The sequence below is a fragment of the Sturnira hondurensis genome, unplaced genomic scaffold (genome assembly GCF_014824575.4).
Source record: "Sturnira hondurensis isolate 20B ecotype Veracruz unplaced genomic scaffold, ASM1482457v3 Scaffold0006496, whole genome shotgun sequence".
NCBI classification, from domain to species: Eukaryota; Metazoa; Chordata; class Mammalia; order Chiroptera; family Phyllostomidae; genus Sturnira; species Sturnira hondurensis.
In genome coordinates, this window is record NW_028079127.1 from 9,167,531 (window position 1) to 9,194,805 (window position 27,275).

Here is a 27,275-nt window from a genome sequence, read left to right on the forward strand (position 1 = left end):
CTTAACTCCTGACATGAGCCTGACTCCGAGTTTTCCTATTTCAGGCTAAGCTCTAGTGAAGTTCAAGTCATGCTCCCTAGATAAGCTTTTGTGCATATCACAGGAGCATTAGTCACTGCTGACACGGCCATCGCTCTTGCCCTTCCTAGTATTTCTTTCACTCTTTTGCTGATGCCATTATGAAAAATAGTGCTGGCACAGCCTTAACGTCACTTAATACCCTCTTTTATTTATATGGCTAACTTATTGTTAAAATTTTGTTGGCAAAGGAGATATTAATGATATACAGAAGAGCAATTTACTTAGAGTTTCTGCTTATAAGCTTTACAAGTTGAGTCTATTGAGGTACTCTATAAACATTAAAGAAAGCTACTAGAATGCAAAAGCAATCAAAGATCAGAAGTATTTATAATCTTTACAACCTGAACATGGAGACATCGTAAGAAGACCAGTTTCCCCTCCCTATTGCCTAATTAATTGTGATGGAGTTTAATCTTCATTTCCTACTTTGATCGGGTGAGCCTTCTCTGTCACTGTACTTGTGCCAATATTAATTACCACTTTTTAATTATAAAATTAGGATTTACAAAAAATAAAATCTTACATTTTACCACCATAGAGGGTTTTATACTTCTACTGGATTATTTGTGTTCTATTAAGAACAAAGTCTCAGATTGCTCATATTTAATACCATTTACAAAAATCATCTCCAGAAAGCATACATTTATAACTTAACTGATAAAAATGATACAGGAATATAAAAAAATAATTCAAAGAAAAAATCCAGTATAAGGATATTGAAACTTCGGATATATTTTCCTAATATAATGGTTTCCTCATTGAAAGCTGTCAGTTTTCAACCCATGTATAATTCTTTTGATTACTTTTTAATCCAAAGGGCATTTTTCACAATGATGAATAGAAAGGATTTTATCATAGGTAGCTGAATGAGCTGGGAAATAAAGCTTACCTATGTGAGTAACATGTCATTTGTAATAAGGACATGTTTTAATATTAAAATATAATGAAATTATAAATCAGTAATAATCCACAGCATAATGAATATTACATTTTAAAGAAAGTTGGGAGAAAGTCATTCAAAACCACAAGATGCCTTTGGAAATGTTTCAATATTCTTAAACATTTATGTTTCAAATTTTACATTTGTGAAAGAATACTTACAATAATTAATATTACATGGTATTAGTGATTTTTCTTCAAAATTCTTTAAAGGCATTTTTAATTAATTTTAATACCATGATAAAACAGTTCAAGTAAGATTTTAAAAACTGTATCATATATACATATACACCTAGATACATAAGGCTCAGTAAAATTATCTCATGCATTTGTGCAAATGAACCATGTCATCTTTACAAAATACAGACAAAACTGCATGAACATAACTAAAACATAACAATATCCTATACACCACTGTAACATATTTTCTGTGAGATAGGTCAGATCACATGTTTCCCTGAGCAGGACCTGGCAGAAGTTACCTCACCACTTACAGACATCTTCATATTTTGCCTGGGCTTATGTGTTCTTCAAATAATACTTGCAATCATGACACATAATTAGACAACTACTTACTATTAATAATTTATACATCAAAAAGAGTGGTATAAAATGAATATACAGGGGAAGGAAAAGATAGGTTTACAGTCGTTCCTATGGAAAAATACATGATACAAGAATAAAAAATACAAGAATAAACTATGTTTCATGTACTCAGAACTGTAAACCTACATTTTTGGAACCTATATGTTATCACCTATGACATTTCAAAGGTAAAATTTGACCTTCCACAACTTTCACACAATAACATTAAATAAATTTAAAGTTTGAGTTTCAAAACAACATACATCCTAGGTTCCATTTAATAATAACATAGTCAATATTGATGAATGACCATGTTATATAAAACTTCAAAAACGTATATTCAAGACATATGAAAATCACACCCTCCTTCCATTTTTGTTTCTGGGATGCTCTAAGGGTCAGCAAACCCTCCTTTAGGTTCAGACGTACAGGTGTGTTCCCAGAGGGTGGGTGTGGTGTGCATGACGTGCAGAACCATCACCCAGGCAGCCCTCAGTTGGCATCACTGTGGCACAGCGCACAGTGGGACTGCCTGCCTCCCTGAGAGGGGCAGGGCTCACACTGTGTGAAAGTGAAGTCGCCCACTCAGATAGAAACAAAGTCTCTAGGGAAAGGAATATCTGAAAACTCATATGAAAGAAGACTACTGTAAATTACCTTGCAGTTTCCTCATTCTATTCGTCAAAAATCATGAAGTCGGGGGAGGGAAACATGGGAAACACCCAATTTCAAAGATAAAAGTATTGCATAAGAATCAAGGAAATGCACTGCTCTTGGCAGGTGACCTGGCCATCGAACCCGAGGATGACGACATTTCTTCCCAAAGTATATCTACAACCGTGGTGCATAAAGTTTACCTCATTTCTGTGCTTCATCACACTGAAGTAACATTAAGTTCTCATTTTTCTATATATTGAAATGTCCCATACACTTAAAATAACACTTATTAATTACTGCTACATTCTCCATTTAAGGGATAGTTTGTCTTTGTTGTAAAATACTGCAATAAATTTCAAATATCTCTATTTTAAAAAGTTGTAGCATTTTGAAATCACCTGATAACAAATCAAACTCTTTAGTTCTAATCATTTGAAGAGATATCTTTGGGAATACTATTTTAGTGTACAAATCAAACGACAAATTAAACATTACAAAATACAAATTTAAAATTCTGCCTGTTTTATAGGGCAATGTTATTGGACATCTAACTTTTTCCACGCATCCATCAATCAATATGCATTTAAGTGACCTTTAATGGTTTAAAAAAATCCCAGTGTAACCCCAGAGCAATCTTCCCCTGGGGGTCATCAACAGTTAGTGAAAAGTACACTCACCATGTTCCAGCCAGGGTAGAGGTAGTCTGTACCAACAAATTCAAAGTAGTGAGCAAAGCCTTCCTTCAGCCACACGTCTTCCCACCACACCGGGGTCACGAGGTCGCCAAACCACTGCACCGACAAAATGAATGGGCATTGATCAAATCAAACCTATCCCAGAATACTTTTATCTGAAAGTAAATGTATTAAACCATGATTATCATAACTGCAGTTCACTCTTCAATTGATTTGGGGGATCTTAAATGAGTTGTGGTAAGGCTATTGATTTATTCATACTACTTGGGTAAGACTAGTTTTTTATATAAATGTATGCAGAGAAGAACAAAGATAAAATAATTGAAGAACACCAACACACACAAAAATTTACCCTGCAGAAGAAAGGACTCAGGAGAAAAAAAAAATGATCTCAGCTGTCTTCAAAGACTTGAAGACCTAGAATGTAGTGGAGGAAAAGACTTGGGTTTTGTGTCCTACCAGGAACAAATCAAGAAAAGCAGATGAAAATTCCGGTTGGTGGATGTCTTCCGAAAATGCCTCCAAGAGACTGAGATGGCCGAGCAGGACAATGCTGCCTGGAGAGGTAGTGAGCAACTCATCCCAGTAAATACTGGAGCGTCTCCTCCCCGAGACAGAGGCAGTTCAGAGCAAACACTGGCTGACAGAACGCACTGAGGGCTTTTCAGAGGCTCTACCCCTGACTCACCAGGATTTTACCATGCTGAGGGGTTGAGCCAAAGAACTAACTAAGATCTTTTCAATAAAAAAAATGTTGTAATTTTTAGTTGGTGTTTTGATTAGATCATGATGCTTTACTGTGAAACCATTAGGTTCAGCAAAAGGTTAAAACAATTCCTTCCTCATTTAAAAAAAAAAAAAAAAACATTACATGCCAAGAGCTCTCTTAAAGACCTGAGATTCAGTGATGAAAAGTCAGATAATGTCTCTCCTCATACCACTGATACTTTTTATTGTGGAGGTGGGGGAAGAGATGAGACAGAAAGTAAAAAATAAACAAGCAAATGAACAACACAAGTTCAAATCCACATAAAGTGTGATAGGAAGTGGGGAGGGATTGTTTTAGATTGTAAAAGCTAAAACCTTCTCTCTAAGCAGGTGATATTTCAGCTCAGACTTTAATGATGAAAAGGAGCCAGCTATGAAATAGCCTCAGGCAGTGGGATTGCCTGCAGATCTAAGCAGCCCTTGATGTGAACACTCCACGTGGGAGCCAGGTATTTAAGACACGGAAGGAAACGGTGGGCAAATATCAAGTCATGCACAACTCTCAATGTTACAGGAAAGAGCTTGGCGACTGAGCGTTTCAGTGTTAAAATTAGAGCATCGCTCGAGAGGAGCCGTAATTGGAACACAAATGAAAGGTAACACGGAACATGGTGATGACCACGAAATAAATGATATCAAAAATATGTTTGTATTCTTGATCAAAACCAGTGTTTCTGCTCGATCAAAATGAAAGCCTGTCTTCAGGACCATGACAATGCACCACAGAAGGGGCTCCAAGCAGGAGAGGCACAGGATCTGCATTAATGTGAGGAATAACAGGTATAGGAGCGAGACACACAGGGCGGGGAAATGGTGAGAAACTGAACTTCAGAGGGGCTGCAGGGTTTTGAATAAAAAGGATAGGGCTTTGGAAACAGCAGAAGGGGATGGGGACAAGAGAGTGTTTATTTCTATACAGACCCTGGGATACTCAAGAAAGAAGCCTTAGGGGCCTGCCAGGTCCACCTCGTAGGCTGAAAGACAGAGAACACTCAGAAAAGAAGATGAAGCTACAGGGAATTTGCTTCATCCACAGTGGAGACAAATCACAGTAACTACAGTTTTACTGAGCATGTACTATACGGCCACCAGTACTCCAACCGCTCTTCTTAGAAAAACTTCTTTAGTCCTTTCAATAATCCTAAATTGTAGGTACTATTTTTAGCCCCATTTTCCACAGGAGACTAAGACAGAGAAGAGTTAAGAAACTTGCAGCTACCAAGTGACGTGGCTGAGATGACAGGTTCTTAAATTCAGAAGTCAGAGTGGCAAGGTTTGCGGGTTGCCACAGAGCCTTGGAGAGTGACCCCACCCAATGAGGTCGACTGGTGAGAAGATGAGTCCCAGATGACAACAGGGATTGACAAGGTTGTGATGAAGGGGGACAAGTTTGTTCCATGATGCCATCTGCCCAGACACCCGAAGAAGGTTCGTGATCCGTGCAAACTGGAACTGGAAGAGCAGATTCACTAAAACCGGCCTGTGTCTGCACATCCTTTGCCCCACTGCTCTGGGGTGTGGAGAATGCCCACGTCTACCCATTTCCGGGATGCTTTGCTGGGACTCTCATTTGGAGATAACAGTCACTTATTGTGATTAAGCACGTACCACCTATCAGAGTCTGTGCTCAGCGCTCGATGTACATTATTCCTTTAGTACACACAACAGTCTCATAATATAAAAGAAAGATAACTGTGAAATAAATAGGTGGCAGAAAATAATTCGGTAATGATAGTGAAAATTGTTATATTTTTTCTCTCAGCATCTGGCTCATTTATTTCCCCCTAGTAATTTAGAATAAACAACAAATAAAATCAGTTGCAGGAACAATGAAAACATTACTAATGTACTCTTATTTCAACAGAACTATACATGTAACCTGTTTCTAGGAATGTCCAAAAAGAAAAGTGCTTTTGCCTCAAAGAAAATTGTACTTTTAGCTGGCAACCCTTCTCATTTGCACAGTAGAGAAACCCTGGGTACCTCTGCGGTGGGTCCCTTTAAGTCTCCGAGGCAAGGAACACATGTCCAACCTGGCCGGCATGACAGGTACAAACATCCTACAGGTTTGCTGCAAAAGGCTGACATTTAGGTAAATGGTTGTATGGCCTGGACCAATCCATCATTAAGTCAGTATTCATGTATTAACATTTAGCAATTCAGCTTCTTTATCTGACAACATTTTCTGTGTCACTCCTTCTTAAGTTTAGTTAGCTTCTTAAAAAGGGCTTTGGGTTTATAACAAATTGAAGTCCTAAGTATGAGGTTTCTTATGTTTTCACTTAAAAACTAGCCATAGTTACCAATAACCAGGACCAGCAATGCTTGCTATTAAATAGCATGAATGTTTATTTTCCAGTCTTTTATTTCTTTCTCTAGAATCAAGATTCAGATAAGCACTGCAAAACCTCTGTAATCCCTTCCACTCATTGTAAGAAAGTGCATAAAATCAAAATGAAATTAATTCTATCTTAGCTTCACTACAAAGTTGACTAATTTACATATGAATTCCTACACATGCCAAGACAAAAAATTATCAATCACTGGAGAACAAAGAGTCTATGGCTGAGTTAGTGAAAGACTTCCTAAGTGTTGGCGTGGTGGGGCAATGGGAGTAACAAATTGATTTCAGCAAAGGCAAATTTTGACATGCACACAAAACTCAGCTGCATCTTGCAGCGCTGCAATAAATCATCGCCATCACTGTACTTACCATATGTACACACCAATCACCACAAGAAAAGAAAGCAAGGCTGACAGGGAATGGTGACTGCAGAGCATCTCCACCGAGGCTGCCGGGTGGCAGGGCCACTCCTCCACCACACTGAATGACAGCTGCTTATCCAGTGTGACCAGTGCATTTGCTTTTGTTTAGCCTGTCCCCTGAGAACAACGATGTGTCTTCCAGAAAGAACCACACAGTGCTCTATCTATAATTCGAACTTAATTGGGAGGACAATAATGTAGCTCCTAATCTCCGTGTCCGAAATCATTCTACATTCTCAATAGTTGGCCGTTGTACTTACACCTGATCCTTTTTCACATACCTGGTGACATATCTCATGAACAATGACCATGGTGACATCCAGCAAATAAGAAATAGATGAAACACTGGGATCCAGCAGTATTCTCTGTTCCACAAAAATACTCAGTCCCCAGTTCTCCATAGCAGCATACGGATGCTTAGGCACAGCTAAAAGATCTAGAAATAGAATAAAACAATTCCAAAGGCTTTAACAAACGTACCAGATTCTAAAGCCATATCCTTTAAAAAGTCAATAAATCCTAATTAGAAGGAACACTTGCCCTTTCTTAGTCATGTTTTTCCGAAATTAAACTACCTGCCATTTCTACCTGACAACAAAAATACAGCCTCTCACTGTCCGTGCTGACCGGGCCCATCCATCACAGGCCATTTTCAGACCCGATACAGTAGGAGGCTGGAGGTATCAGCACCATTATTGATGGCCCATTCTTATAAGTTTCAAAAAGTCAAGGAAACCAAAAGCTGCAGGAATCTACAGAGTCAGAAGACATAGTGCCTTCTAATGAAAATATATTTAGTTCAATGCAGTACTCTCATAAAATATATTTAGTTCAATACTGTACTCTTATTTCTACTTCAGTATTTTCTGAAAGAAAATATGTTCAATCAGTGTAAAAATGTGCTATCGGTTTTATAAATCCATAAGTTGTGATTTTTTTTTGATTTTTTTGTTAAGAATAAAAACATCACATGCAAATTCGGAGAAAACCATGACAGTGAATGTAATGGCAAAAGGACTGTTGAGGGAACTCGTGGGTTTTGGTTCTGGTCTTGCCTCCACCATTAACTAGAGATAGGACATCAGAAAGTCATTCAGCTTCTTGAGACCACAGTTTCCTCACCTATAAAACAATGTTATTGGCCCTCATTACCTCAAAAATCCTTTCTAGCTCCAAAGTCTATGATTAGATGATTCTAAGGTGTGTGCTTATTTTAAAAGGTGAGGTGACCATAAGTTCGTGTTTGGAAGTACTTACTCCCTCTGTTCCAAATGCATAGTGATGGCACATAAAGTATTAAGAGGCACAACTAGAAATATCTGCAGTCTCGAAAAAGAAGCTCTCTGTGGACCAGAAATGGCGCCGAAATGCCAGGCAGAGACCTCGTGTGAAGCCCCAGGCCTGGAGCGTCTGGCTCTGGGAGCAGGCGGTGCCCGCTGGGAAGGGGCTCCAGAAGGATGCACCGCAGCCAGAAAGTCTTCAGCCAGGCTGAGCACTTGATGCCCGGGGTGGAGACAGGACCTGCATGCTCATGAGAAGAGCTGGAAATAGCAGGTGCTCATTGCTTCCTGAGAAAGGTAGCAAGTGAAGGAGCAGGGATTCAAACCCGGGCAGCCTGGCTCTCTGCCTTGTTCTTCATTACAGTGACATAATGTTTATAGTCTCTGTCCCAGAACTTATGTTTTTCAATATAAAGAAACACTGGAGTAACTCCTAGGGTACCAAGAAATATAATGTTACAAGAATGTTTACTGCAGCATTGTCTGTAAGAGTAGAAATGGAAAATTAAATGCCATTCATGAAGATAATGAACAAGGAAACCGAAATAGTTATATACAGGGATACTGCACAGCAATTGATGTGACTGATCTCATCACCAGATTCTAAAACTACATGTCTCAACATGCATAATCACAAAACCTAACGTTGAGGGAACAATGAAGATGTAAAATGACCCTTGCCATATACTACTTAAAATAAGCAGAATAACACTATGATACAAATGAATACCCACACATGCACACACATACCAAGAAAGATGGCAGTGGTATATTGCACATACAATAATACACAGACTCTGATGGCAAATGCCAAATTCAGAACCACGGTTGCTTCAGGAAAGAGAGGAGGAGAAAGGATTAAGAGACAGTCTTTGAGGTTCCTGGACCCAGTTTCAACTTGCAAGCCCAGGGGGAGTTTGCCACATCAGCAACAAGTAATTTCTGGGGATCTGAGAATTCAACTCAGTTTTGACACTCTCTACCCATCTACTCAGAGACAGACTCAGATTCCACAGGCTAAGGGCTTAGTCCTACAAGATACCCCCCCAAACACACCCCCTGCCACACCAGGTGCCAGCCACAAACCCAGGCTGTCACCTGTACTTCTGACAAACTGGCTATAAATCAGAGGTTCCCAAGACTTCCTCTCAGGTTTGATTAATTTGCTAGAGTGGCCCACAGGACTCAGAGAAACATTAAAGTTACTAGACCACCAGTTTATTATACAAGAATATAATTCAGCAAGAGCCAGATGGAGATGCATAGGGCAAGGGAAGGGGAGAGGCACAGAGCTTCCCTGCCCCCTCCAGGCATGCCACTCCCCCAAATCTCCAGGTCATCCACCCAGAAGCTCTCTGACCCTTGTTCTAGGGGGTGTATGGAGGCTTCATTACATAGGCACAATTGATTAAATCACTGGCCATGGATAATTTCCAGCCCCTCTCTCCCCACCCCCTCACCCCCGCCCCGGGGGTTAAGGGGTGGGACTGAGAGTTCCAGCCCCCTTACTCAATGGGTCGGTTCCCCTGGCAACCAGCCTCATCCACAGGTGAATTCAAAAAGTCACTCATTAGTATAACAAAAGACAACTTTATTGCTGCAATCACTAGAAAATTCCAAGGGTTCTGAAAGCCCCGAGACAGGAACCATGAAAGAAATGTACACGAGAAATATGTATTTGGTCATCAATGTATTTCTTACAAATCACAATATCACACACAAAGGATTTCAAATGTATCTTCAATATTAATTTTTAAAATAGGTGATGGGTACATGAGTATTATTTATAATATTATTAATTCTTTTCTGTGTGCCTTACATACTTCAAAATAAGAAAAGGAATAAAATCATCACCAGTCTTAAACATGATTGATTTTATTTATGACTGGGCCAAAATCCTCTCAGTATCTGCTGTGTTCCTAAGTCTGAAATGTATTTTAAAATAAAGCATCAATGATCCCTGCATCTACCATATTTTAAACAAAGGATGAGAACACGGCAGCTTAACATACGAAACACAGACAGAATAAAATGGGCTATGAAAGAGAGAGAGCAAGTCTAGTGGAAGAGGTTCTTAGCAAGACAGTATTTGACTTAGGCTTGAAAAGATAAGATTTCAACAGGTAGACAGAGGAACTAGACGTATTTACTTAAACTAGTATTCACTGAACATCTCTTTTGTTCCATAGAAGCATTGTTCTGTACTTCAAGCTCCTTGCCCCATTCTCTTACGGCACTTATATTCATACGCGGGTGTGTGTAGGAGGAAGAGGTCAATTAACATGGAATAAATGAATGAACGAATTAATAGAGTAAGACAGCGATTGACAGGTGGGGTCGGGTACACATAGCATTGGCAGGGAAGCCTCTGTAAGGTAATCACATTTCACTGAGACGTGAATAATGGCGGAAGGCAGCTGTTCAAAGATCTGTGGGTGTGTGTTCTGAGAGGGGGCAGCAAATGCAAAGGCCCTAAGGTGCAAATGAAACAAGCAGGGAGGTCAGTGTTGCCGAAGCATATAATGAAGAAGAACATAGGTCTGGGAATTAGCGCAAATTGTAAGTGCAGACACAGACCTTCTTCTATGTAAGAGTTTAAGTGGAAACCTTCCCTAAATATGACCAAACCAGGAAACAGTACAACAGTGTGTCAACTCTGCCTGCCTCCAGCAGATGGCAACAGCAGTAACATATCTGGTATCGTTTTCCTGCAGGAACCTGTGGATTTAGGAATAATCCTTTGGATCCAAGCCTGTTGCAAGACAGAGGCATTTCTGTCTGCAGGAGTTCTCCAAGAACGGAGAGTAGTCGGGTCGACGAGAGTACGCAAATCTGGCCACACACTGGGATTTGGATTGGCTCAGAGAGCACAAACTGAAGACCCCAGACATGGGCCAGGTGCAAGGCCTGGGAGTTGGGATGAAGAAGAAAGTACTCTTAGATAGAGGGGAGTCATCAGACAGCACAAGCCTGACGAGCAGCAGAAGCCAGTATGGTGCGGGGCAGTTGAAGGTCAGTGCCAAAAATTTCAGGCAGTGGCCACGTCAGCAAGCAGCTGGTTTCTATTGGGTGCAGAGGTCTGAGGGCATGGAGGTCAGGCCTGGGAGTCCAGACGAGGACTCGTCAGCAAATGGAGTCAGATTCAGCTAAACCGACTGAGGGGTAGTTGAGGGACTGGGTGAAAAAAACAAAGGAATCAAAAAGAACGAATTAATTGCTAGAAAACAGTCACAGGGATGTAAAGTACAGCACAGAGAATATAGTCGATAGTATTACAATGACTATCTATGGTGCCAGGTGGGTGCTAGAAATGTCAGGGGGTTACTTTGTAGATTATATGTTGTACGCCTGAAACTAATATAATATTGAGTGTAAGCTGTAAGTGAAAAAAAAAAGAAAGGAGAACGACAGAGCCACTGAGAACACAGCGAAATGCAGAGAGCTCACTAAGAGGAGGCAGTCCTCAGACACAGACGAGCATTAAACTAGACACAGGGGGCCATGCTATGGACGGCGGCAGGAAAGAGGGAGGGGGGGAGAGGGAGAGAGAAACTAAAAAACTTAGATGATGCTACTCCTCACTTAGTAACCTTTTGATAAAGGACTGAAGAAACTTGGAGTTGTACTGACTGCTGCTGAGAGACATTCTAACCTCGCTGCTCTACCCCTTCATAACTTAAGGAATGCCACTTTAGATTTCAAACTTAAGAATACCTGCAGGAAGTGTATCATGTATACAGTGTACACAACAAGTTTACTCCAATAGCCAAAAACTGGAAATAAGTCAAATGTCCATCAACAGGTGAGTGAATAAAGTGTGGTATATATATCCATGCAATGAAATACTATTCAGCAATAAAAACAAATGAACTGTTGATACATGCAACAAGACGGGAGGATCCCCATAAGTGATAGGAGTAAAAACGAAGAAAAAATATACCTGCTGTGTGATTCACGCCATGTCTATAATACTAGAAAATGCAAACTACTCTATACTGTCAAAGAACGGACAGCGGCTGCCTGCCGGCAAAGGCGAAAGCAACGGAGAGGACGGCAGGAGCAGACTCCAGAGGGTGATGCGCAGGCTCGTCGGGGTGGGGACTTCATGGGTGTGCACGCGTCTTCACACATCACATCGTACACTTTAAATATGCCCGGTTTACTGCATGTCACTATATTTCAGTACAACTATTGAAGAGGAAGAAGAAATTTCGCTTGTGAACTGCAGGGACATCTCTTGCCCAACAGTTTTTGGCCTGTCCTTCCTGATGGCCTGCCCTACCTGCTCCACAGTTATGCCTAGCCCAGTACTACTCATGCCTCAGCAGCAGCCTGAAGCAGCCAGAGGTATAACGCTCTCCAATCAAAAGGAAGCAATGAGCTCTGATAATGAGGACCCTCAGTCAAGAGGGAGGCATGGGTAAATACGTCTTGCTTCTTTGAACAACCACAACAAAATTACAATTAAACTATAGGACAATCATCACTCAGAACCATCAGAAATCAGGTCAAATGGAAGGACAACTACAGAATTAAAGAAACCTCATCCATCCAGACTGGTAGGAGGAGCAGAGATGTGTATGGACTGGTCGCAAATCCACATGTGGCAGGTTAAAATTCAGGAGGGATATCTCGGATATGAGTAGCCCCGGCCCCACACCAGGCCCCCACAGCCCAGGGATCCAGTGCCAGGAAGATAAGTCCCCATAACTTCTTGCTGCAAAAAGCAGTGGAGATTCAGTCAGTAGGAGAAACTGCTATAGTCCCAAGAAGTTCCTCTTAAAAACCCACCCATAGACTTACTCATACTCACGCCCTCTGAGCTTTTTCAGAGGGGGACAGCTTTTTCCTAGACAGAAAGGGAGGCAGAGGCCGTTGCTCCTTTTCTGAACCCTCCCTCCACAGAGCCTCAGACCCAGTAGGAAGAATCATATCTGAGACTCCGTTACCCTGGCTAACACTGTTGGCCTCACATTGAAGATCACCTGAGGCTCCATCCCACCCAACTTACAGGCCCACCCAAGCTGTTAACACTGGCTTTTCCGCATGAATGGCTGGTCTTGGCTCTTGCTTCACAACTTCCTAAATCCTATCAAACAAGTAACAGCTGACTTCACTGAGCCCTCTAACCCCCATACTTCTTGCTAAGTTGCCCAAGGCCCAGGACTAGCAGCAGCCAGCCTAGGTTCACAGCTTGGCTTCTCCCAGGAATAGTAGAAATCTCCAAGCCCACTATAAGCATATTGCTTTATAGCTCATGCAGTGTAGCCCCAGGTAGAACACCAGTGGGGGCTGACTTTGGCCTACACCACCCAGGAAACCCCAAAACCCCAACAATTAGGCAACTGCAGACCACATCAGACCACCACCACTCTGGCCCTGCACAGCTGACCCTCCACAGAGTGTGGAGGTTGGTGGCCAGTGGTCACAGCCAGTCCTTGCAGCAGACTGGCCTGGATAAGTCCCTCCCATTGACCTGCCAATAGTAATCAAGACTCAACTACAAGAAGAGGGTGTACTCAGCCCACACAAAATATGTACCTTAAGTACCCAGCTTGGGTGATAGGGGAGGCTGTGTCACTGTACCCTACAGAACACCTACTGCATTAGGCCACACTACCAAGACAGGGAGCCACAGCAGCTCTACCTAATACATAGAAACAAACACAGGAAGACTGCCGAAATGAGAAGATGAAGAAACATGGCCCGGATAAACAAATAGATCAAAACTCCAGAAAAAGAACTAAACCAAAGGAAGAGAAGCAATCAATCAGATGCAGAGCTCAAAACACTGTTTATAAAGATGCTCAAGGAACTTAGTGAGGACCTCAACAGCATAAAAAAAACCCAGTGAGAAATGAAGGATACACTAACTGAAATAAGGTAGAATTTACAAGAAAACAACTGTAGAATAGATGAAGCCAAGAATCAAATCAGTGATTTAGAACATAAGGAAGCAAAAACCAATCAGATCAACAAGAAAAAAAAAAGAAACCAAAACATGAGGATACACTAAAGAGCCACTGGGACAACTTCTTCAAGCATCCCGACATTTGCATGGTAGGAGTGCCAGAAGAAAAAGAGAAAAGGCAAGAAATTGAACATCTATTTGCAAAAATAATGAAAGAAAACTCCCCTGATTTGGTGAAGGAAATAGACGTGCAAGTCTAGGAAGCACAGAAAATCCCAAACAAGATGGATGGAAACAGGCCCAGACACAATAATTGTTAAGACACCAGACACAATAATTGAAATGCCAAAGATTAAAAGTAAAGAGAGAATCTTAAAAGCATAAGAGAAAAGCAGCTGGTTACCTACAGGGGAGTTCCTATAAGACTGTCAGCTGGTTTCTCAAAAGAAACTTTTCAGGCTAGAAGGGACTGGCAAGAAATATGCAAACTTATAAAAAGTAGGGACCTACAGCCAAGATTGTTCTACTCAGGAAAGCTATCATTTAGAATGAAAGGTCTGATAAACAGCTTCCCAGACAAGGAAAAACTGAAGGAGTTCATCATCATCCAGCCATTATTAAATGAAATGTTAAAGGGTCTTATTTAGGCAAAAGAAGATCAAAAGTATGAAGAGTAAAGTGGCAATAAATACATATCTATCAACAATTAAATCTAAAAAAGAAACTAAGCGAACAAGAAGAACAGAGACAGAATCATGGATATGGAGAGTGTTTTGATGGTTGCCAGATGGGAGGTGTTTATAGGGGAATGGGTGGAGAGGAGAGGGGATTAAGAAGGACAAACAGGTAGTTACAGAATAGCCCCGGGGATGTAAAGTACAGGATAGGAAATGGAGTAGCCAAAGAACTTAACACATGACCCATGGACATGACCAGTCGTGTGGGGTTGCCTGAGGGAGTAGGGGTGCTGGGCAAAGGGGGGAAATTGGGATAACTGTAATAGCATAATCAATAAAGTATAATTAAAAATAAAAAATAAAGTATTAAAAGAGTACAATAAATAAAGGGAACACTCCTTTTCTGGACTTTAAAGAAGACATCATTTATTCGCAATGAAATAAATTATTTTAATTTTTGTAAAATAAATTTGTTACGAGGCTATATCCATTAAAATGTACAACTATAACTCCTGAATGTTCCTTGAAAACAGATGTAAGATAACTCCAATACTTCAAAATCCAATTTACTCAGGAATTTAAAGAAAATCCTGGATAAAATTATGCATAGCAGTCTGCTTCCAATTAATTACTACAGTCCTAAAAACGGTAGGCAGATAGCAAATATTCATATAATGCTTGTGAATGTGATTACCTAAATTAACATAAAAATCTGACTTTCTCTACTTGCTTCTTTCAATGCACTATAATTTGCAATGTGTTGAAGCAGCTCCTGATAACTAAAATCACAAATCTCATAGAAACTTCTCTCTGTTCTTATTTATTTATTTTTGATATGGCTGACAATTATCATACTTTGATTAGAGTCTATTGTAACAGGCTACCCATTTTTTTTGCATCAACTTCTTAGATTAGTCATTTTTTTAGTTGTAAGTTTTTTTTTCTTATCATCCTCTGACTTTTGAAAATCAAAGCCTCAGAGTTTCCAACTGCGTTTTTTTTCCCCCATGACTGATTTCCTTCGAGTGTTGTCACCCACTCCAGTGTCATCCGTCACTACCCACATGCCCAGACAGCACCCTGAGAGCTCTGGAGGAAAATAGCAAACCACCTTTGCAGCAGACCGCTACTCGATAGACCCCCAATGTATTGTACTACCCCTGCTGGAACAGCCCCCTTCCCTTTCATCTGGCTTAAACCTGCAGAAAGACTTACTGTCTCCTCTTTTGCACACTGGGGAAAACCAGGTCCCCTGAGAAATGTCCACTAGCCTGACAACACGATGCTAAAAGGAACACTGAAACCATCGGAAAGCTCCAGAGAATCACCAAACAAGGCCCGAGAGTACATACAACAGAAATCCAGTCTCCAGTGTTAGTGGCAGTGTTCTGATGTGTAACTCTGGAAACTAGAAATATAAACTAATGTATTCCACATTATGAAGTAACCACTAGGAGGGAAAAGAAACAAACGGGTGATATCAGGCCTCTCCTCCGCCACAGTCACGCTCTGAGCTCACAGATTGTCATAATTTGTCAGGCAGGGTAAGATTCATTGCCCTGCTGTGGGCTCATTCCAGCCCTGGCTCCATGTGAGAGCCTGGTATTCTCCAACTCAGATGTTCTCTGATGCATGACCAACCTCACACTCCAAGTTCTAAGAGTGACGCAGGTAGAAAAGGTACATTTGAAACATGACCTCAGATATTTGTCAATTGTCCTGCTCTCTCCTGACACTGCCCCCTTTCCCTAAACCAGACACCCTGACATCACGTCTTTCCTCCACAGTTTGTTCACCAGCCAATCCCTGCCTGCAAGCTGTCCTCATCCAACACTGTCAATGCATACTGAATTTTACACAGTATTATACAATCCATTTATGTAAATATTTTGAGACTATTACATGAGTACCTGCTACGATCAGAAACCCAATACCCCAGACTTCAACCTTGAGCCTGAAAAAGAATATGAAACCTCGGAAGACAAGAAGCTGAATACCAAAGAAGGAAGCATTACCCCCAGGAACTCAAGAGCCAAGGTAGAAAACAGACCTGCTGTCCAGCCCCAAGTGTGATCAGAGGATGTGGTGCTTTCCTTATAAAGCAACACTGGTCCCTGGTTGAGTGTGAGCTTTTCTGCTCAAAAATATCTGAAGTGCCATGCATTAATACCAGAAGTGTTTGTTTCACAGGAGGAAAAAATCCATAAGGCTTTATCAGGGAAGTGCCTGATCTTTCTCTTTCTCCTTGTATATGAAGTACATCTCATTCACTCATTCGTTTACTAAGTTTATTAAGTCCTTTCTCTGTACTGACGGAGGAGACTGACCAGGATCCTGCTGTGAGGGAGTGCACATTCCCACGTCGGGAATGGAGGGGAGCTGGGTAAGGCAGGGAGCCAAAGCATATCCAGATCAATAAATAATCAAGATAAGTTTGGGATTGGGGCTGTGATAGAAATAACACAAGGGTATGTAAAGCGTACTGGGGTTGGCATGAGGACAGTTTGGACAGAGTGATCAGGAAAAGCCTCTCTGAGAGGTGAACATTTAAACTGAAATATCAACCCAGATGAACTCCAGCTGCAAGGCAGGTCATTTTGTACTTTAGTTGCAGCCTAGGACAGTATCGAGCACATGGCTGATATTCAGGTCAATCACAACATAAATGAATAGTTTGTCTTTTGATGTCAAGTCATGCTGAATAGAGCTTACAACTGGTTTTACTTTGTATTACAAACCAAACATATGTGCACCCATTACCAATACTCTTCCAGGGAAAAGCGTTCAATTCTGCAGTTCTGGTCTCCATTTCCACAGTTCTGCTTTCAGCCATGGGAAGTGCTCTGCTGCTCCCCAACCCCTGCTTAATATCTCTCAGAAACACTCTCTCCAAATTCAGACACATTCTGAACTCCATGCCCCGGTCCTTCCCTGCAAACCCATCTTGCTCTCAAATCCCCAGGCTGTTGACCTAACCCTACCTTCTGCTTCCTGCGTCACTTCACCCTTTGAATTTCACCCTCCACAGTGTCTTCCATGCTGCACCCTCACAGCATCTCAATGACGATCCAAGCTACTTTCCCAGCACTGCTGCCCAGGTCTCCTTGGCAGAGGGCAGTGGGCAGAAGAGTTAAAAGATGGAGCTTTGAGAGCCACACACTCTGCAATACAGACTCAGGTCCAACACTTGAGAGCTGCGGGACCTTGACAAACTTGTCCACTCTCAGTTTCCACTTCCTCATTGATAAATGGACATGTTAATGATCCCTTCCTTGCAGGCTGTTGTGAAGATTTAATGAGATGGGGGTTTTAGGTTCATGTAAAGCACTTAGTTCTAATCACAAAATATGATAAATCAACATTATCATGATTTGGAATCTTTGCAGGTCATGCCCACCTTGGGGAAATGAAATGCATCAAAGGTCTTACGTTGGAAGAGGAGGAATCTTGTGTTTGAACCAAGATAAAGTGTCAGTTTAATATGTCACATTACGCACTTTGATTTCTGAATTAAAATTCATTTTATAAGATAATGCAATAGAGCACCTATCTAAGAATGAGAAAAGGAAAAAACACCATAGGACATGCCTACATTATTCAGGGATAATAAATATGTTTTAAAGTTATAGCAGGTCAAAATAAATAAATAAAAGTTGCATTTTCAATATGTCCATGACTGTCACTTGTTGAAGGTACTTTTCACATATATATTTATTCTTATATATAATTAAAAAACTCCTTGTTCCAGCAGTTACAGTATGTGGCTAGCTGAAATATACATTGCATTTGAAATAGCAGTATTAATAAGATAAAATTAATAGAAATCAGGCATTATTGATTTTTATTAACATGAGAACAACCAACTTTTTTCTTCTTTTCAAGTGCATATTTGAAGTTTAACTGATAACTGTTTTTAAGTTCCTGAAAGAGGAGGTTGAGCTTTGCTCTCCCTGAATACATTTGCCCCAAAATGCAGAGTGAACCAGTCCTTCAATGTTTTAAAACTAAACACTCTTTTCTCCTGACGAACTTTCTCCTTGGGCATCTTTCCATCAGAAAAGACTAGCTGCAGTTACACATCATGGTCTAGAACAGAATTTTCATCAGTGCCACTTGTACTCCCAAGCTTAGCATTTAAGTTCTCCAACTCCTACCATTCTCCCGAATTGCCATTAGGTCATAATATTACACCATGCACTCACCATTTTTATTGATTCTTCTGTCATACACTCAAAAGTTTGTTAGATTTTTTTTCATTTCTGTACTTTTCCTAACATTTACTTATTACTGTCAATTTCAAAGGAGAAGTATATTTCATGTGCCGCCTAATTTCCTTTTCCCCTGGGGGGAAAAATTCTCTGCCAAAGGACTTACCCCATTTGCAAAAGAACATTTGTCAGTTTCTCACCCATTTAGTTTTTAAAATTAGCTCTAGTTTAATTTCCATTGTCATATTTTGCATCTTCCCGCTTTCAAAACTCATGGTCTTTGCTTTAATGGATATGATCAAGCATAAACAAAGAAAACACACTAACTGACCCTTATCCCCGTCATTCAGTGACAGGCCAAGGTGGCTAATGCTTGTTCTATCACAAAGACTTGCTGTTATTGAAGAGAGTGCAGACTGAAGTAAAGGTCCTTCTTTATTAAAATTTCATGTATGACGTACTTTCATGTATTCCTGAAACACTGACTCGTTACCTAATATAGGCCAGACTGATCTGAGCACTGGATATACAAGCCTTGCACAATAAAGATACGGTCCCATTAAACTCTCCTGGAGCTTAAAAACCAATGGGGGATACAAACAAGTTAAAAAGCATATATATTGTAGGCACACACGAAGGAAATTTCAGCATGGTGTACGTTTATATGCTATGATGAGTACATGGTATAATGGGTGCAGCCCAGAGATTTAGAACATGGGCTCTGAAGCCAGGCAGCCTAGTTGAAAATTCAATTCTGCTACTTAATGGGGCACATTACTTACCATTTATGCCCCTCATTTTCCTTTCTTGTAAAATGTAGATGATTTTAATTGCAAGTATTTCACAGGGTTACTACCAGGGTTATTGTTGAAACATAATTCTCAAGGGTCTCTCACATTTCTGTATGTCCATGAGTGTCAGGTGCTAACTGCTTTTTGTTCCAAATTATCTTCCTAGGGATAATTTCTGTAGAGCAGAAATAGAAATAGCATCCTCTCCAATGCAAAGGACAGTCATACATACCATCATTTATAAAAGAATCAGACTCCCCAGGCTCAGGGTTCCTCACCTGTAATGTAATCCATTGCACATGCAGGTGTCTCCTGGACCTCTTTGAATTGCTGCTGGGAATCAGGGCTCAGGGAACTGGCACAAAAAAATGTCAATACTCTGGCTACTGCTATAGCTAAAGGAATCAGGTTTTCTGTCTCTAATCCAGAAGTTTCTTGTCTTCTGCCAACATTCATGAAACAATGACAGGCTGACTTGTCAAGCTTGCAAACGGGGTGAGGTAAAATCTCAGACCTTTCACAGTAGTAACTGTGTGAGTTAATACACGCCAGGTGCTTAGACCAGTACCTGCAAATGGTAAGTTCTCAATAGTTGGTAGTTGTTGCCAGAAACAGAAAATGTCCCTCCAACGATGTTCCAGCACCTGTGATTGTATTAGATTACTTCGCAAAGATGACTTAAGATCACCAATGGCATTAAGGTTGCTAATTAGCCAACTTTAAATTGGAAGAGTGTCCTGAATTAACTAAATATAATCACAAAGGTCCTAAAAAATCATAGGGGGGAGCAAAGCAGGCAGTGCCAGACTGGAGCAATTCGAGAAACACTCTGCCGGGCACTGCCAGCTTGGAGGGGCCCAGGAGCCTAGGAACACAGGTGCCTCCAGAAAATAAAAGAGGCAAGAAACTAGAGAGTCTCTCCTGAAGCCTCTAATGAAAGCAGTGTCAAGGTGCCAACCTCTAGAAATATAAGATAATATATTTGTGCTATTTTGTTTTATATTTTTTTTTACTTTTTAAAAATGTGTGTTAGTTTAAGGTACAACAGATGCAGTAGTTTGTTACAGCATCAGTAAGAAATAGATACAGTATCATCATGATCACCATCATTACATTTATCACTATAGTGTATTACTACATTGATAACGGTGTTATATTACCACATGATATTACTGTAGTATATTACTATAAATATTACATTACTATATGATGTGTTAATATTATATATAACATATTACTGTATCATATACCATAACATATTACTACAGTATTACTATATTGTCATTATTACTATATCACGGAGCCCCCAAATCGTAACATAAGAATGGGGAAAGGCTTCCTGTGAAAGTCAGTTATAAGATCTGTGAAGTGAATAGGATTTAGCTGGAGGCAAAGTGCGTTTTAGGATAAAGGTATGTGCAAACAAGTCCAAGACAGCATGGTACTTCCAGTAAACCAAAACTGGATCAATAGAGCTGAAGCGTATAGTGAAAAAAATCTTGCTTTAGACCTGCTGAGTTTAAGCTGCTTCTGGAACATTCCAATGGCGATCTGTTAGGAGGTTGAATATAGAGGTCTGATGTGTTGGGAAAGCAGATGTGTGAGGTCACCACCTGGGTATAGTAGACGATAGCCAATGATGAGCATGGAAGAATGTTAAGAAGATGTCTGAGGAGCACTGAGACTGAGGAAACAGGCTGTGGAGAGGCCAACATAACAGGGCACACGCAGGACACTCACAGGCACCATTATAAGACAGGGGGATGCTGGGAAAGTGTGACATCACACCACTCAAGGGCAGTAATCCACCCCAAATGAAGGCAACAGCCGTGCATATCTTAGGTATATTTACAAAACACAGATATTATACATTCAGTTAAATGTCAATTAATGTTTCAAAGAATACTAGCTTACCGTTCAATACTATCCTCAACAAAGTTTCCAAATAAATTTTCAAACCTTTTACACAGAAATAATGCTAAGCATATGGCACATGTTAGCACCATCTCTTGAAGAAGGAAAATGATACTGTCAGGGGCTCTCGGCTACTTAATGAGCGGTAGTTGCTGGGGTGAGCCCATCCCTCGGGGAGGAACCCAGGAGTCTTTCTTATTTCCAAAGTCTGAAGTAGCTGGGAATGTCATCTCAGGAGCATCTCACAGGTTTCAATAACTCTCTGATGCTCTTAATTAACAGATTCACATTTCCAGCAGGAGGAAGAAAGAAAATACTACTAGTTATAAATGCGCACTCTTAACTCTTGAAACTTGGACTTGTCAGTAAAATGCATTTTCAAACTCATATGCACTTTAGACAGTTTGACTACAAAGTGGTTACCTCTAAAAGAAATTATTTCTGTAGGTTTGATAAAGTGTAAACAAAGATTCATTGTGCCTTAAGGCTGGTTCTTCTCAGCATAAGCTTTGCTAGTAGTGCACATAAATTTCAATAAAAAATGCAAACTTATCATTCAAATGTTGGAGCCTTAGCTTAAACTATCTAGCATAAATTTCAAGTAAAATCAAATACCTGTTGAAGTCTCCGAGAAAAAAAAAATCACTAACGCTAAATAGTTGTTGATTTTTTATCACTTCTTATTGTAGTGTAAACTATTACTTGATATTAAATGATGGCATCTAAACAATTGATACATTTTTAGAGAGCTAGCAGTAGAAAGAGGGAAGACCAAAATTCATGATGAATTTTAAAGATTTCTAGGGAAATCTCAGGTTGATGTTCGGGATAATGAAGACAGAGAGAAAAAGGAAGAAAATAGAGTTTAAAAATAGCAAGTAATTGTAGAAACAGAAAGTGTGGTGATACTGTGTTGCCTCACTAAATGTTGACACTAAGCTTGTACCTAATTTGTCTGTAAAAGAACTAAAATAGAACCTTATCAATTTAGTTCTTGGCTTATTATTAAAATACTTTTTCTTTTTATAATCCAAACTCACAGATTTTACCATTTGAAATAGTATCAAGTCACTCTATGCCATGAAGAAAAATGAATGTCATGTCCCATTCAGGCTGAATTATGTATCAGATGGGGGGTATTGATCAAAATATGAACCATGTGTTTCATTATCAGAGGCACCTGATGCTTTGTGATAAATAATTTCTTGAGAGTACAATGAAACTGCCTTTCCAAGTTTTTCTACCGAAGAGTTTCTGAGATCTGTTTTCAATGATTTTTTTAAAAACCTATTACTAGTGCTCCAAATATCCCCAGGTTCAATTTACATGCGATCATGAAATGAAATACAAAAAGAACGAATAATGAGCCAGAGACTGAATTGAACCTTTTGCTTCTCCAAGCTCCAGTATCTAATGTGCATCACTAAGTTGTACTCCACAGCGTATTTTATGGGAAGGAAAATATTTTGTACATCTAATGGGGAAATGCTGAAAACAGGGAAATTTTTTTTGTACTCATTATACAAATGTTTCTCCTAACGTAAATACTCAGGTAATTGACATGATGGAAAATTGCCAGAAGCTATTTCCTAGCACCACGGTTAATAGAGCATGTGGGTTCTATAGCTCAGAACGACATGTAACTGATCACCGTACACTTGCAGAGGGGAGACTACCAGGAAGAAAATGGGAACACCTTTCTTGTTATTTCTGTTTCTTCTTGCCCTCCAGATACACTATGCAAATGCTTTACTTGTGTCTTGGAACTTATCTGAATAATTGTTCAAATGAAAGCCAGTATTCTATGGAGTGCTGCGCTGGAATGTACAGGTCTGAGAACACCAAAGTTTCTGTTCCTGTTTGCAGTAGCATGTGTGATATTCCAGTCTGGGATGCAGGATGGTACCCTTAGGCCTGACCCCTTTATAGCAGGGGCAGAAAATGCTACCCTGTATTTGGGCTGAGAGCTAACTACTTCAAGTAGATTGCATCCATTTTCTGGATCTCGATGAACTATGTACACATATGTGTGTATGTATGAATGTGTGTATGTAAGTTTATATTATATATTTATATAATTATATCATATAAATAGTATATGATTATAAATATACATACTGAACAAAGTCTGTATCTTATATAATACTACATATATACACAGTATGTATATATATACATATACACACACAGTGTATATGTGCACAATCACATTTACATATATATGATTGAAGTTAGTTGAATTTTGGTGAATGCATTCAATTTTATGAATCTATCATTCTAATTCATGCTGAAAGTAGACTGTGCTGTATCTCATCCAATGCAACTTCAGACAGATGGAAAAATTAAAACCAGGCCACAGTTGTGCTTTTTGTCCCATGGAATCCAATTTAATAATAATAGTTAATAATATTTTTTAAATCATCCTCAGGGTCTTCAAATTAGCTACACAAGTACAACACCTCTCGGTTCACAGATGATTTTCCCCCTAACCCCCTAACCTCTCTACCACTCCTCTGAACAGGTATGTTCTTTGAGTTCTCACAGTTGCCAACAGCATCTCAGGACCAGTTTCAGATCTCCTGGATCAGAACACGCACTTTAACAAGATCCTCAAACAATGTCTACATGCATGAAAGTTTGAGAAGCACTGACCCGCATCATATCTTCCCTGGTGGGGTGCCTTTCCCCAGGGGTTGTATAAAACATCTACAACACCATAAAAAATAAATTAGAACCTTTCGTTGTATGTATTTTTGTCTGACACATAGATGTTCCCCTGGTTGAATTCTTAAGAGCCCTGAAGTGAGAGACGAGTTCCAGAGCTGTCATGCCTGCACCACCGTTCTCAGTTCACTTCGGGTGCTGAGGGCACAGGGCAGGACAGGGGCACCAGTTTGCTGGATTTGAGGATTGTGTTATCTAGTTTGACCACAGCAACCCTTACCAATTAAATGGGTGGCTGAAAATTTCTGAAAAAATAAATAACAGGTTGAGGTTAATACTAAAAAAATCAAAGACACCACAAACAACAAGTAAATGGAAGAGCTGACAGTTCCTCAATTCCAAGTAAGAATAACTAATTTATTTTCTAGTTTGATGCAGTTACATTTGTTCATTTTTTCTTTTGTTTCTCTTTCCTAGGGAGAGATACATCTGATAAAATATTGCTATGAGCAATGTCCAAGATTTTGCTGCCTATGTTTTCTTCTAGAATTTTTATGACTTGGAATCTAATATTTAAATTTTTAATCCATTTGAATGTGTTCTTGTGTGTGGTATAAGAAGGTGGTCTAGTTTCATTTTTCTGCACGTATCTGTCCAATTTTCCCTAGACTATTTACTGAATAAACCATCTTTAACCCATTGTATTTGCTTGCTTCCTCTGTTCAAGTTTAATTGACTCTAAAGGTGTGGGTTTATTTCTGGGCTCTCTATTTTGTTCCATTGATTCATGTGTCCATTTTTATACCAGTACCATGCTGTCTTGATTATTATGGCCTTTATAGTATATAGTATAGTATAGAGAAGGGGTGTCAAACTCATTTTCATGGGGGCCATATCAACCTTACAGTTGCCTTTAAAGGGCAAATGTAACTTCAACTCCTTAACAAATAAGGAGTAGTTACATCTAAACAGTCCTAAAATTATTTCAGCCCTTAGAAGGCAACCACAAGATGGGCGTGGCCCCCGGTGAAAATGAGTTTGACACCCTGGATAGAGTACACTATAGGTGGTCATATATAGTATAGTTTTTTCACAGCAAAGGAAATCATCAACCAACTAAAAAAACAACCCAAAGAATGGGAGAACATATTTGCAGAGTAGTCTGATATGGGGTTAATACCCAAAATTTATAAAGTACTTAAAAAACCCAATGCCAAAAAAACAACCCAATTAAAAAAAAAGGGGCAAAGGACTGATTAGACTGATTATGTCCAATGAGACATACAGATGGCCAATAGACATGTGAAAAGATGCTCAAGGTCACCAATCACCAGAGAAATGCAAATTAAAACCACGATGAGGTATCACCCCTGTCAGAATGGCCATCATCAATGAATCAATGAACAAGTGATGGTGAGGATGTGGAGACAGGGGGACCTTTTTGTACTGTTGGTGGGACTGCAGACTGGAGCAGCCACTGTGGAAAGCAGTATAGAGATACCTCAAAAATTAAAAATGGATCTGCCTTTTGACCCAGTGACCCCGCTTCTAGGAATATACCTGAAGGAACCCAAAGCACCAACTGGAAAGAACATAAGCACCCCTTTGTTCATTGCAGTGTTAATTATAATCACCAAGTTATGGAAGCAGCCTAAGTGTCCATCAGCAGATGAGTAGATAAAACAACTATGGGACATTTACACAATAGAGTTCTACTTGACTGGAAAAAAGACGGAAATTTTATCCTTTGCAACAGTATAGATGGACCTAGAGAATATTATGCTAACTGAAATAAGCCAGTCAGAAGGAAAAACATCCTATGATTTCACTCATGTGTGGAATCTAATGAATGAACTAAACTAACAAGCACAACAGATGCAAACTCATAGATAGAGAACAGGATGACAGCTGGGGAGGGGGGAGGTTAGGAGGTGGAGGGAATGAGCAAAAAGGGAAAAGGACTCATGGATGTGGAGGACAGTGTGGTGATTGCTGTGAGGAGGGTGGTATAGGGGACAAAATAAGAATGGAAAAATACAATAAAGTAATTTTAAAAGTAAAACATACTAGAGATATATATATGTCTGTGTGTGTGTATACACACATGCATATATATGAAACGCAAATGAATCAGAAGTATAAAATATGGAGATAAAGTTACTCTCCTACACAGGAAAATGAATGGAATCGGAAGAGTACAAAAAAGTTTAACTAGTATAAGACATGTCGTACTCACATGTGTATGTTAATGCCGGGTTATAGTTCTCTAGGTGAGATATCAGGCTCTGTTATCTTCTCTACTTGAATTACTATGTATTTTAAAGAAAGTCATTCAAACTAAAAAAAAAAAGCACAACTAATGTTTTCAAAACACACATTAAACCAGGCATTTTCTAAGTGACTCATGTGTGTTTGTTACTCAGTGAACCCTAATGATGCTCTGAGACAGACACTGTCTGCACCTCCGTCCCCCAGACAAGGAAGTGAGGCACAGACACATTAGGTAAACTGCTCAGGCCAGTTCATATTAGCCAGGTCCAAAGGTTGGCTGTCTGGCTTAGCTCTCCCAACCACTAGACTCCATTTACTCCATGCCATTTGCATTATGAGGCAAAAACAAAGACATAGTTAGTTATTCCAAAAAATACAAAAAAGACAAGTTTATCAAAAAGAGTACCTGCTCCATGATTTTACATCAATTCTCACTAACAGTGAAGTTCACTTTAAGCATGCATGATGCTCTGAAATTTAGCCAATTAAAGTACTATTGGATAAAGTACATGTTTACTATTTTAAAATTAAATAAATATAGCCACATAAGACAGAACATGCTAAAAAATATCTGGTAGTGGTTCAGTCAAGAGAAAAAAAGGTGGAAGGATGTTCCAGATAGACCCATGGCCCTCAAACTCCAGTGGTTCAGTCAAGAGAAAAAAAGGTGGAAGGATGTTCCAGATAGACCCATGGCCCTCAAACTCCAGCCTCCTCAGAACCACCCAGAGGGTGGTTGGAAAACATATTTCCAGGCCCTAAGACCAGAGTTTCTGATTCAGTAGATCTAGGACCTGGATTGGCAGGTCTAACAAGTTCCCAGGTGATGTTGATGCTACTGGTCAGGCAATCACACTTTGGGAATCACAGTGATAAAGGAGCTCTTAGAAGAGAGGACTTCAAATATTATATATTTGTCACCTGGGAAACCTTCAAAGTTTTTTTATGCCCTAGAGGACTTCAAATATTATATATTTGTCACCTGGGAAACCTTCAAAGTTTTTTTATGCCCCAAAGTTTTTCTCCTCTCCCAGAGATTCCGAATTCATTGTTCCAAGAAGGGCTCTA

At 39.8% G+C, this 27,275-nt stretch overlaps 1 protein-coding gene across 1 annotated transcript in view; it reads right to left on the minus strand.

Annotated features, from left to right (window-relative positions):
• TRHDE (thyrotropin releasing hormone degrading enzyme) overlaps positions 1–27,275 on the minus strand; it is a 389,993-nt gene that overhangs the window by 176,714 nt on the left and 186,004 nt on the right. The window contains exons 4-5 of the mRNA XM_037049432.1: positions 6,773–6,927; positions 2,940–3,053 (exon numbers count right to left, since the gene is read on the minus strand). Coding sequence (XP_036905327.1) covers positions 2,940–3,053; positions 6,773–6,927 — 269 coding nt within the window. The remainder of the gene's footprint in view (positions 1–2,939; positions 3,054–6,772; positions 6,928–27,275) is intronic.